Source organism: Myotis lucifugus, unplaced genomic scaffold (assembly GCF_000147115.1).
Source record: "Myotis lucifugus unplaced genomic scaffold, Myoluc2.0 scaffold_6, whole genome shotgun sequence".
Taxonomy (NCBI): Eukaryota; Metazoa; Chordata; class Mammalia; order Chiroptera; family Vespertilionidae; genus Myotis; species Myotis lucifugus.
Window position 1 is genome coordinate 17,866,521 of NW_005871054.1, and position 12,747 is coordinate 17,879,267.

The 12,747-nt window shown below is 35.4% G+C and overlaps 1 protein-coding gene and 1 non-coding gene across 21 annotated transcripts in view; both read left to right on the forward strand.

Moving 5' to 3' along the window:
- MAP4K3 (mitogen-activated protein kinase kinase kinase kinase 3) overlaps positions 1-12,127 on the forward strand; it is an 87,838-nt gene extending 75,711 nt beyond the window's left edge. For 8 of the 20 annotated variants that reach the window (XM_023747531.1, XM_023747490.1, XM_023747510.1 and 5 more), the window contains 9 exons: positions 1,650-1,708; positions 2,697-2,800; positions 5,962-6,133; positions 7,137-7,205; positions 7,288-7,380; positions 8,392-8,462; positions 8,702-8,752; positions 10,861-10,916; positions 11,531-12,127. In XM_023747531.1, coding sequence (XP_023603299.1) covers positions 1,650-1,708; positions 2,697-2,800; positions 5,962-6,133; positions 7,137-7,205; positions 7,288-7,380; positions 8,392-8,462; positions 8,702-8,752; positions 10,861-10,916; positions 11,531-11,618 — 763 coding nt within the window. In that variant the 3' untranslated portion in view covers positions 11,619-12,127. Of the gene's footprint in view, positions 1-1,649; positions 1,709-2,696; positions 2,801-5,961; positions 6,134-7,136; positions 7,206-7,287; positions 7,381-8,366; positions 8,463-8,669; positions 8,753-10,860; positions 10,917-11,530 lie in introns of those variants that run through there. The other 12 variants (XR_002827189.1, XR_002827190.1, XR_002827192.1 and 9 more) reach the window with 12 other exon arrangements.
- LOC111824225 lies at positions 6,350-6,484 on the forward strand. Its single transcript, XR_002827292.1, has one exon. It is a non-coding gene; the product is annotated as a small nucleolar RNA SNORA75 (small nucleolar RNA).
- Positions 12,128-12,747: the final 620 nt, after the last annotated feature.

Genomic DNA, 12,747 nt, shown 5'->3' on the forward strand with positions numbered 1-12,747 from the left:
TTTTTAAAAACTCTCAAAAGGACTTTGGTTCAAGCAGTTTGCTTAAGGATGTGAGGATTTTTGTTTTGCTTTAAGCTGTATGAAACTCCGGCATAAATAAAAGGGGCATTTTTTATAATTTATCAGTCATAAATTAGATTACTTGATAATTGTAAAATTCTTCCCAGTATGGCTTTGTTACCAGCAAAACACAACTCTGATTTAAAATAAAATAAAATAGTGCGGAGTAATGACATCTAATCTGTGACACATTTAAAAGTTTAAATATGTGTACAGACATGGAGGAGTATAATTTGAGGATTGTACCACTTGGTATATTAACTTTTATTATATTAACTTTATATTATATAAATTATATATAGCAGTCTTATTAACTTTTATTATAAAAGATATTTGACTGTGGTTTTTTTTAAATTGTAGTTTAAAAATATCATTTTAAATGGATTTTTACACAATAAATTTGAATATTTGCAAATCTCCTAAAGTACTTTGCAGAAAATCTACATCCCACTTTTTCTGAGTAGAGAAATAAAAATGTCTAAATAAAAAGTTCTTATGGCCCTAGCCGGTTTGGCTCAGCGGATAGAGCGTCGGCCTGCAGACTGAAGGGTCCCAGTTTCTATTCCAGTCAAGGGGTTGTACCTTGGTTGTGGGCACATCCCCAGTGCGGGGTGTGCAGGAGGCAGCGGTCAATGTTTCTGTTTCATTGATGTTTCTAACTCTCTATCCCTCTCCCTTCCTCTCTGTAAAAAATCAATACAATATATATATTTTTTTAAAAAGTTCTTATGAATTATCTTAGTGATAAGACAAATTTTTACATAGCCTAAATTTATTATATGTGCTAAAAAGATCTTTTCCCAGTTTGTGGCTTATCTTTTCACTTTCTCAGTGGTAACTTTTTGTAAACCAGAGTTCTCAATGTGTTCAACAAGTTCATTCACCAAATCGAATGCCACCTGTAGCTTGAGATGCCTCTGTGGAAAAATGTCAATTAAAGATTATCAGTATTTTCCTGTATGATTTGTCCTCTCTGCATTTTTTAAAGAAATCCTGAGGTCATCATCTTCTACAGTCTAAATATTTGATAGTTTTGTTTTTCATATTTAAACTTTAATCCATTTAGAATTGATTCAAGGGGGAATTGAGAAAGGGATCCAATTTACTCTTATCTATCTATATCTATAAATATAAAAGCCTAAGCAACCACTATCTATGACGCACACTGACCACCAGGGGGCAGATGCTCAATGCACAGGCATGGAAACATGGAACAGACTGATGAATCTCAGAGGGGAGGGGGGAGGGGGAATGTGGGAGGAGATTAACCAAAGATCTTATGCATACTAGAGGCCCAGTGCACGGATTCGTGCCCAGTGGTGTCCCTCGGCCTGGCCTGTGGGGATCAGGCCGAAACCAGCAGTCCAACATCCCCAAGGGGTCCCTGATTCAAGAGAGCACAGGCCAGGCCGAGGAACCCCACTGGGGCACGAATCCGTGCACCGGGCCTCTGGTTTTTAATAAATGACCTATTATGTCAGCACCAATTTTGGAAAAACAAATTTCTTCTCCACTGATCTATAGCAGTTTCATTATCATATACTCACTTTACCTACATGTATTATATATTAATTTTCATTTACATTTAGGAAATTTGCTGTATCAGCAAAAATCCCTGAAACCAAGTGGTGTCAGAAGTGTTGTGTTGGTAAGTAAACTGTCCAATCATGTGTGGTTCTTCTGCTTCACAAAGTGGACAAGAAAACACGAAGGGGCTTATTTTTAAACCGAGTGTAAAAAGTACTACTCCAGGGCATTCTGCCAGCAATAGGTTTTTCATCCCCCCACCCCCCCCCCACCCCTGCCCCGAAGTAACAAATGTCTTGAATTCTGTCTCCATGTAAACTAAACCTAATACAATACCTTGCACAAAAAGTTGTTTTGCAAATAATTTATTGACTGGATAAATGGAGAAAGTAGGGTAACTTTTTATTACAGCACTTTATGACACCCTATTTTTCAAAGGACCTGTTATTTACCATTCACCATTGTGCTTTGTAATGGCTTATGAGACTGCAGATAGTCAGTGAGCATGTATTTTAATACCTTTAATTGTGAAACCTTATGCTGTGAAGGTTGAATTTCCCTATTTACATACCTCTATCCTAAATTCCTCACTCATCCCATAATAACTAGCTGTTTTATTTGCATATAGCAAAAACAAAAAAAAAATAGTTTTCTTCCCTTAAAAAACTCTTAGACAATTCAGTTTTATTATTTGTAAATCTGTATTTTGAGATGTGATTTATGTCATCGTATTGTTATAACCAAAGCATTACTGCCTCTGAACATTACTACCAAAAGCACCCTGAATCACTTGTCCCTAAATGTGCTATAGCCTATCAATTTGGCAACTTCTCCCCAAATCTTCCTGCTACCTTAAGACCTAAGTCCTTCTTCTGGCCCCCAGGTCTCATAACAACCAGCAAATTCATTTGTGCAGATAAACAAAAATCGTGCAAGTGATGAGGGAGTTTCATGCTGTTCCCTGAGGCAGTATTTCTTTTGCATCCTGTCGTTTAACTAAGAAATTGAACTGGCAGCCAGCTTTTATTTGTTTGTTTTGGGAGCATCTAACTATGATCGTAAGGACTTTGTATCATAAGAGAACTTACTATATTTTTTTGCCTCGACAGTGAGAAATCCTTACACAGGCCATAAATACCTATGTGGGGCACTTCAGACTAGCATTGTTCTATTGGAATGGGTTGAACCAATGCAGAAATTCATGTTAATTAAGGTAAGCATGAAAGTCAACCTAAGTCATTCTTAATATAAAAGTTGAGTTAAGCCCAATTTCCTGTTCTTTCAAAAAAAATTTTTTTCCCAGTTAATTCTCAAGTTAACTTAATGATTTTGGATTATGTGGCAAGGTAGTAGAAATCTGTCCAATTGTAAGAACTCACTTGGCCTGAAAAAGGTTTTGAAAGACACTAGAGCAGCGGTTCTCAACCTGTGGGTCGCGACCCCTTTGGCAGTCGAACGACCCTTTCACAGGGGTCGCCTAAATACACCTGCATATCAGATATTTACATTACGATTCATAACAGTAGCAAAATTACAGTTATGAAGTAGCAACAAAAATAATTTTATGGTTGGGGGTCACCACAACATGAGGAACTGTATTAAAGGGTCGTGGCCTTAGGAAGGTTGAGAACCACTGCACTAGAGAAATAGTGCCGGGATATGGCAGTAGGAGCTAGAAATAGTGTCTGGCAAATCTATATATAGTCTGATAGGGTCAAGAATATGTGCTAAAAGAGCAGGGAAATGCTTGAATATGTTCTCTGCTTGACCTGCTCCATCACAGTAGAGAAACAACCTACAGGTTGGTGTTTGGCCAAGGGATGAGGACAGGGGATGCCGTATGAGGGGGAAATTATTTATTTTGATTATATGCCTACCTGTTAATTTGCCCAGGCTTTCCCTTGGATGGTTGTTTTGTTTTGTTTTGTTTTGTTTTGTTTTATTTTGTTTTGTTTTGTTTTATGCCTGGGCTTCTCTAGAATCTTGAATATATGTTTTAATATTTTATTAATTTTTAGAGAGAAAGGAAGGGGGTGGGGGAGAGAGAGAAACATCAATGTGAGAGCAGAACATTGAGGCCGCCTCCTGCACACCCCCGACCTGGGACTGAGCCCCTAACCAGGATCACCCTTCAATGCATGGGATGATGCCCAACCAGTGCTAGTTAATATTTTAAAAAGTATTTAATATTACTCAGCTATAACTTAAATTTGAGGAAAAACTCTGTGAAGTACAGGCTTAGTCACACCAAGGAAATTCCAAATGGATTTTTTAAAGCTCTTTTCTTTGCTACTTTATCTAGATTAAGTTATTAAACCTTTCACTTCGGCTTCGTTAGTCAGGGCCATGCTTCCTTGTGCCATCTACCTGGCCTGGAGAAAACATGGGTGGGCACTTCTTAAGCTTCCCATGTCTTCAGAGCCCTTTATTTCTTACTATTTTAAGATAGTAGATTTACAGTACATTTCTACTTGCAAGTCTCCCTCAAGATTTCTCGCTTAAATTCCCTGAGCTACAGGCCCTTACCTACTCCTTTTAATCTCAGCCCAACTCTCCTTTCTCTGTCTCTCTGCTCAAAACTATCTGTATGTTGTTTCTGTATTTGACATTATTTTGATAAGTATTTATGATGTTTCTATACTACAGCGCGTATCAGATGTGTTCAAAAAGATTCTTATGCTTTCTATATCCTTCTTTCCTCTTAATGACATTTCTGACAAAGCTTTTGCTTCACAAACAAAATTGTTATCATAAATAAAACTTATAAAGACATTCTCAAAAAAACATTTTTGTTCTTATTACAAAGCAGGCACAGTGCTTGTTTAGAGAGACAAAGATGAGTAAGATATAGTCACTACCCTCAACAACTATCACCAACAGCAACTGGATTTAAAATGATTGCACAAGAATCCTCTTCTGTCAGTGACTCATACTCATTGCTTCGTTAGGATTGGAAGCTAAGCAGAAGTGTTCAAAATCTGTCGGTTTTCTTATTTGCTGACAAAATTAAGCAAAAGCATTATTTTCTCGATGCTTTACTGCTCTTACCACATTTCAAAGAGAATTATTTAAAGTGTTTTACCTTATTAAAAATATGACAGATTGTATGCAAAGCATACTCCCAGGTAATGGGAGAACTAGAGAGAGGGGTTTTGGAGGGTGTTGATGAAGGCTCTCCAGCAGTCACGGGGAAGGAAGGGATGTGGGAGCAACAGGTGCACATAGAGCTTTAAATCCCAGCCACAAATCTCCTGTGCATGTGTGGACTCGTGTTCTCTAGAACATAAAACTAGGAGTGTTATTGCAGAGTCCTAAGGAATGCTCAACATCAACAGATAATATAATTAATCAGTGTGGTCAATTCCAATTTATACTCCCAATTTATGAGCATTCGTTTGCTTCTCTGAGTAATGCTTGTTATTGTTGTTCTTTTTGAGTTTAGCCATATGTATAGTACCTCATGGTTTTATTCCCTGATGATTATTAATGAAATTAGTGTTTTCAGACTTCAAAAATATGATCTCATTTAATCTCTGTATAGAATTATAGAAATAATTTTAAATGTTATGTAAAATTAAAATGGCTGCATTATAACTAAGTTAATTTATTAAATATAACCACTTTGAGATATGGAGCTCAGCTTCTCTTGTGTGTGTTTTTCTGACCACACTTATAGAGGAGGGTCTCTTGCTAATTTGCATTTCTGTTTTCTGATCCATTTTGCTCAGTTGGATAAGAAGGCAGAGGTGTGTTACTGAAGCAGCATTGAGTTGGGAGACAGGACTCTGCCACAAAGGGCTGGGGGACCATGGGCCAGTCACCCAGTTTCTGGGTCTCAGTTTTCAACTCTGAAAAGAGAGGGGTTGGAATGTGATTAATAAGTTCCCCTCCAGGCCTAATATCCTAAAATTAAGTAATTTTTAACTTTAAAAAATTTGCAGTGCTGCCGAAACCGGTTTGGCTCAGTGGATAGAGCGTCGGCCTGCGGACTGAAAGGTCCCAGGTTCGATTCTGGTCAAGGGCATGTACCTGGGTTGCGGGCACATCCCCGTGGGAGATGTGCAGGAGGCAGCTGATCGATGTTTCTCTCTCATCGATGTTTCTAACTCTCTATCTCTCTCCCTTCCTCTCTGTAAAAAATCAATAAAATATATTTTTAAAAAAAAATTTGCAGTGCTAAATTTAAAATCCTCATAAAGATACTTCATAATTTGGATTTGTCTGCATACCCCAAGTTTCTGTGACAAGAAGCAATATTTATAATAGAGATCTGTTTTGTATATTTCATAAAACTAAAAATTCTTAGTGGGGTTCTTGTGAAATTATTTGGCTTTTGTTTTCCTTTGTTTAACATATTTTTGTTTCTTTCTCTAGCACATAGATTTTCCTATACCATGTCCACTTAGAATGTTTGAAATGCTGGTAGTTCCCGAACAGGAGTACCCATTAGTTTGTGTTGGTGTCAGTAAAGGGAGAGACTTCAACCAAGTGGTTCGATTTGAAACAGTCAATCCAAATTCTACCTCTTCGTGGTTTACAGAATCAGGTTTGTGATTTTTATTGATTTAGTAAGGCCAAGACACATACTAGATTTATAAGTAATAAATTTAATATTTTTCATTAGGCAAAATAAAGGTATTATATCTCTCTCTCATTAGTGCATAAAAATCCAATCTTGACTAACTTATTAAACTGGAAAAAGGAAGATGACTTGACTTAAGACAGTCATTTGTTAGACACTTTTAAAACAACCAGTGGTTCCGTCTTCTCATTGAGCTCCTTTCTGTCGCTCTGTGGCAGTTTATGGATTCGCACCAGAAGAAGAGACAATTCACAGAGCTATCATTATTTTGCCTCCTGTCTTCCGAGGTGTATTCTGCTGTTTTGTGAGACATTCTTTAAAAAATAAATAATAAAATATAACCAGTGGTTCCCAGACTTGAATATGCTCGGCAGTTTCAGTTTTGATGTTCATACAAAGCTCGGGATATTCTTCATTTTACTTGATGGAAATCAAGTCGTTGAACATTTTCAGTTTGTAAGAAGTTTGATAAATCATTATAACAAAAATAATGCCTCTTTGCATTTTGGTAGTACTTCATACTTTTCAAAATACTTGTTTTTTTAAACTCATTTGTGCTCAAAGTAATTTGTTCCCCTCACTGATTCATTCATTCAATAAATACTTATTGCATGTGCTAGGCACTGCCATATGGTAATGATATGCAAAGCATAGTCCCTGGCCTCCTGAGCTTAAAATAAAATATTAGTTATAACAATAATGCAGAAGATTAGACTCCTATTTCACATATGAATAAAAATAATTATATCACCAATAGTATGACTATAGTTAATACTCCACTGAGCACTCACATAGTTTAGCTCTTGCATAGTCTGAACACAAGCAACCTAGCTCAGCCACTATGTTCAGCTGAAAATATATATCCATTTCAACTTCAGTGATGTTCAGAATTCTTTTATTTTTAATGTCCTGTGTTCTAATAATTCCTTTTTCTGTAAGTTGATTATTGAGTTTGTTTGTTTTACAGATACTCCACAGACAAGTGTCTCTCACGTAACCCAACTGGAGAGAGACACCATTCTTGTGTGCTTGGACTGTAAGTTTTTATTTATGTACATCTTACTTTAATAACGTTTCCTCTTACCTTAGTTTCTCAGTGACTTTTTCTCTCTCTCTAGGTTGTATAAAAATAGTAAACCTCCAAGGAAGATTAAAATCTAGCAGAAAATTATCATCAGAACTCACCTTTGATTTCCAGATTGAATCAATAGGCAAGTCACAGTTTTATATTTTTGTTTAATTGCATTATGAGTTGCTTAAAATAATTTATTTGATAATTACCCAATATTATAAAAATATATTACTAAGGACTCATTTTTTAAAATATAGGATATAATAGTAAATATCAGTCTTCACTTTTATACATTCTCTAAAATAGCTAATAACTATGATACAACCCAAATAATATTATCTTCTTTATAGATTTTTTTACTTTCAAGAGAAATAATTATTTTTCATAAAGTTATGAATTTGTATTTCTTCTAATTTTCCTATAAGTACTTTAAAATTTAGTTAATATACTCTATTGTATTTTTGGCTTATATCTGCCGATCAGAAAGTTTTAAGTAGTATATAGAATTTCCTTCCTTCATTTTGACAAGAATTTTTTCCAAGAAGGGGTTTCTTACATAATTAGCATTCTAAAATGATTACATTCAGGAAAAATAAGGTGAAATGATCATATATGAGATAGTGCTAGGGAAAATGGGTGACGGGTAGTTCACTGTTTATACACACTTTCTCTGGTGTCCTTTAGCAGTACGATAAAGACATTTGCATGTATATCTGTTGGTAGAAGTTTGTCTTCTTCCTGGTTCTATTTTTACTCTTTCCTCCAACTAGAACATCTCTCTCCCGCAAGCAAATGCTGATGATAAGAAGTCAGTTTTAAGGGACATCTGCTCAAAATGTTAAAATGTAATCCATATTTAAAAACACATAGCCAGGGTAAAAACAAAAAAAAAAACAATAAACCTTTTTTTTTTCATCAAGAAATTTCTTTAACAAATATTTTTGGTAAATTTTCTTTTTTCTTGTCAAAAAGATGACTAAATTCTATATAGTATTTTTTTATTTCAAAGGTAAAAATGCCATATAGATATGGAGTGACTGACATTAGTTATTAATTGAAATATTGCTATGCAAGACAGAGAGGGATGAAATGATGCTTATCAGTTGAACTTTGTACTATTAACAGTAACTGAGCTGTTCTTGCCTGCTAGTTTGCCTACAAGACAGTGTGCTAGCTTTCTGGAAACATGGAATGCAAGGTAGAAGTTTTAGATCTAATGAGGTAAGTCATCTTAAAAACTGCATCCATTAAATAGTCATGAGGCATTATCAAATTCTACATCAAACAGTTTTATTTAACTTTAGAAAATGTCTCTGGTACAGGGAATACTTGATTTGCTAACTTTATTAATATTTACTGTATTCAGTCTAGTGATAAAAGTAATAGCACACATACTTCACAGCCACCTCTCTCTCCCCATTTACTCAGACAATTTTAGTGCCTATTTCATGTGCTTCCAGATAATCAATCACCCTTCTATTCAGAACAAGAACTTCCTAATACTGCTAAACGTGAGCCAACTGTGATTTTCTCTCAACTTTCCCAGACCATCACCTGGGACAAGAGTGCTGATGAGGCACTCTGTCATGAGGCACTTTCTACTTTGTTTTCAGAAATAATGACCAGTGCAGTCGAAAATGGCAGCGGGTTCTCCATTTCCCTTGAAGCCACCTTGCCTCCTATTTCTGTTACCCTTATTCACTTGACATTTATAAGATTCTTTGCTTCTTTTCCCTTTTCTACTATTAACCTTTAGCTGTATAGTCTGAGTTCTTCCTACCTTAATTTAACTGCAGGAATAATTGAACTCCAAGTCATGTGACATATTCAATTCAGTTCAACATTTACACCAGAGAATGCTGGGGTTATAAACATGAACAAGATGTGTTACTTGCCTGGAATATTCTAGGCAAGTAAAATCATCAGAAATTCTTCCAGCACCCCCACGCTAGTCTCGGTAGGATAGCTCTTACTTGAACATTAGAGGGAGAGTAGAACCTTAGGTGCTTCAAGCAAGAAAATAGTCCATTTTTGTCCTAAACTGTCATTCAGCTCAGAGTGTGTCTTCTAACAAAGTAAACAGTCTAGCCCAGTGATGGTGGGCTTGGGTCAGATTCAGAACACCTGAGTTCAGGTCTCAGCTCTGCGCTTTACTAACTGTGACCTTGGTATATCACTTAGCTTTTTTATATTTTTTCATTTGTGAATTGAGGATAACAAAATAGTTTCATAGGTGTGTTAAGATTAAATGAAAGGTATACACCTGAAACTAAAATAATACTGAATGCCAAGGGTAAATGAAAGAAATTTTAATTAAAAAAGGTTAAATGAAAGGAAGCATGTAATGTGCTTGACATAATGCCGGGCCTGTGGTAAATATTCAAGAGAGGTTGCTGTTAATGTGTATCTAGTAGCAATTCCCACAAGAGGGCCACTTCTCTGGAAGATGTTTAAAAATCACCTGAGGGAACAGAACAGGGAGGTAAGAACAGTCAACAGCTAATAAACAGTAGGCAGTGAAAGAGAGGCATCCTAGGCAGGATACAAGAGGGTTGTTTTAAAAAAGAAAGAAGAGTTTGTTCCAAAAAATCACCTGACAGGCTTTTTCAAATTACACAAGCATCCTTTACTGAATACAGTCCCTCGTAGGCAAACCCCAGAATTCCTTGAAGATCAGGCATGATGAGCCACTTTTCCTGAGTGAGCATGTATATCCTGTATCCTTCAAGTGGGCTGGATACAAACAAGATAAGAATACCTGGTGTTTCCACAATAACTAATTGTAGCAGCACTGAGGAAATAAATTTCGTTTCAAAATCAAATTGTTTCTCCGCCTACCAAATTTTGGAGAGAAGTTACTGACATTATAATTTGAAATGTTTTGCATTCAATAAACAGTACGTAAATAGTGGGTTGTTTTTTTTCTCCTATAGATTTATTCTTAACTCCCCACCTGGGGAGAACCTCTTGGAGAATATGTGCCGTGGGGAAATACCATTTCAGGAGACTGGAAAAGAAAGGAGAAAGAGGGTTATCTGTTGAGCACTCCTCAGCTAGGCATTATACCCACTAACACTTATAAGACCATTGCAAGATATTGCTATCATGTAGATATTTCCTATCCCGTTTTGCAGAAGGCAAAGCTGTTTGCAGCAAATTACTTACCTTGTGCAGTGTCACAGCTAGTAAGTGGAAGAACTGGGATTCAAACTCAAGTCATAAGTTTGTCCCTTCGGACCACACTGCAGCCTTTCAAGTAGAAGGACCAGATCCAAGCGGCTTACTGCTGCAGTAGCCTCGCTATCAACATAACTGAAAAAAGGTTTCTGATCAATACAACAGACTAGGTGCTTTGCTTTTAAAATTTCCCCTTTAGTTCCATAATTTAACCAGTAAATGGTTTTCCTACTCTCATTTTATGATTAATTCAAAATTAGCCACAATTTTTCCTAAACTGACAAATTGATGCACCAGTATGTCCACTTAACAAACTCACAGTCATGCAGGGATCTATTTCTGTTACAGGAATGTTTCTTTTCCAGAGTGCTATGAGTTAAATGCCTGTATAAAATTTTATGTCTTTCATTTCAGAAATTAAATTTATATTTTAATTGAACAGGTAACACAAGAAATTTCAGATAGCACAAGAATTTTCAGACTGCTTGGATCTGACAGGTATGAAAGGGGTTGTATTATATACATAGTACTAAGCATAGTGTTTTATAATTCCAGCATGAAACTGGTTTCTTTTTCCAGAGAATTGAAATTTCTTCAGTAATATATTCTACATTATATTTTCACCCAGTTAGAATTCACAAGTCACAGTTTTAAAGCCTTTGAGAATGTGCCTGATCTTCCAAGAAATAGGAATATATAGATCTGTCAGTAGTAGTTTTGTTTTAAACATACTATCTAAACTACAAGTTATAGCACAAGAAAGAGGAAATACTGTATGCTAACAAGCAGAAATTTTATGTTAGTGCCAAATAGGATTTGGGATTTTATTCTGACTTTTGAACTATAAATTGTTTTTAGAAATTTCAATAAATTAAGTTTCCCCAATTATTCCTAATAGAGGTGGTTGGGAGCGGGGGTGCATAGCAAAATTACTTCCCACAGCTAAACTGGCTCTTTAATCATAGTGATTTACAAGTGATTTCTGTCCAAAAACCAAATAAGCAGCATTTATAGAGGCATACAATGAAGAAGCAATGGAAAATTTTTCTGTTAGCATTAGTTTTAAGAATAACTTCTTGTTATCTGTTTTTTGTTTGTTTATTAACTTTTAGGGTCGTGGTTTTGGAAAGTAGGCCAACTGATAACCCCACAGCAAATAGCAATTTATACATCCTGGCGGGTCATGAAAACAGTTACTGAGAAATGTGCTTTGACAGTTAACTATGAAAAAAGAACACTACCGCTGCAACACTAATGGATGCTTGAAGCTGTACAAAGGCTGCAGTAACCTGGCTCAGTTACTTGTAATTTATTGTGGCATGAGACAAGATGGGGAGACTTTTTGTTTTAAGTGGTATGGATATATTTAGCATATTGAACCACACAAGTGCTTAATTCATTGTTATGTAATCTTTGTACATATAGGCAGTATTTTTCTGTAAAACTTCATATTGCTAAAGACATACACTAAGAATTTATGTAGATAATGTACTTTTATGAGATGTACAAGTAAGTGTCTTATCTGTACAAATGTAAATGTTGATGAAAATGCAATTGGAGTTAATATTTTAAGAATTCTTTAGTATACTCTTGGTGTGACTATATTACAAAATGGGATGCTGGCAATGAAACAGTACATTTAACACTATTGTATTTTTATTATATGTAATTTAGTAATATGAATATAAATCTTGTAACTTTTAAAGTTATAATGGAGGCTGTAATCATTTTATAATCTTGTTTTTAATTTTAATGCAAGTACACTGGTGTTTATATTTGCACAAAGTATTGGTATGTGATGCAGTCAGTCACAAAAGTAAGCTGTGACATTGTCAATATGCATTTGGCGCCACATCTTTTTAAAATGTATTTGGATTGTTTTCTATGTGAAACAAGCCAATTAACCACCTGTTGTAGTAACTGGTCTTTTTATATTTAAGCAGAATCTGTAAGATTGCTTGTCTGTGCTTAAAAACAATACCTTTGAAAAAATTTTGAGTCACAGAATAGCGGTACCATGATATAACACTGCAGTTGTCTGAACTACAGTATGCACAAAGAATAAATTAGCATTAATAATGAGTCCACACTAAACATTTCATATAATCACATTGAAGAGCTGTAACATTCCATAGAGTGAAGTGGTTCAAATTTCTAGTGGAATTTTTACTTTTGTTGGCCTTATTTTATGATCATTTTCCTATTTTTTTTATTTAGAGCAGTGGTTCTCAACCTGTGGGTCTCGAACAATGAAAATACATCCTGCATATCAGATATTTACATTATGATTCATAACAGTAGCAAAATTACAGTTATAAAGTAGCAACAA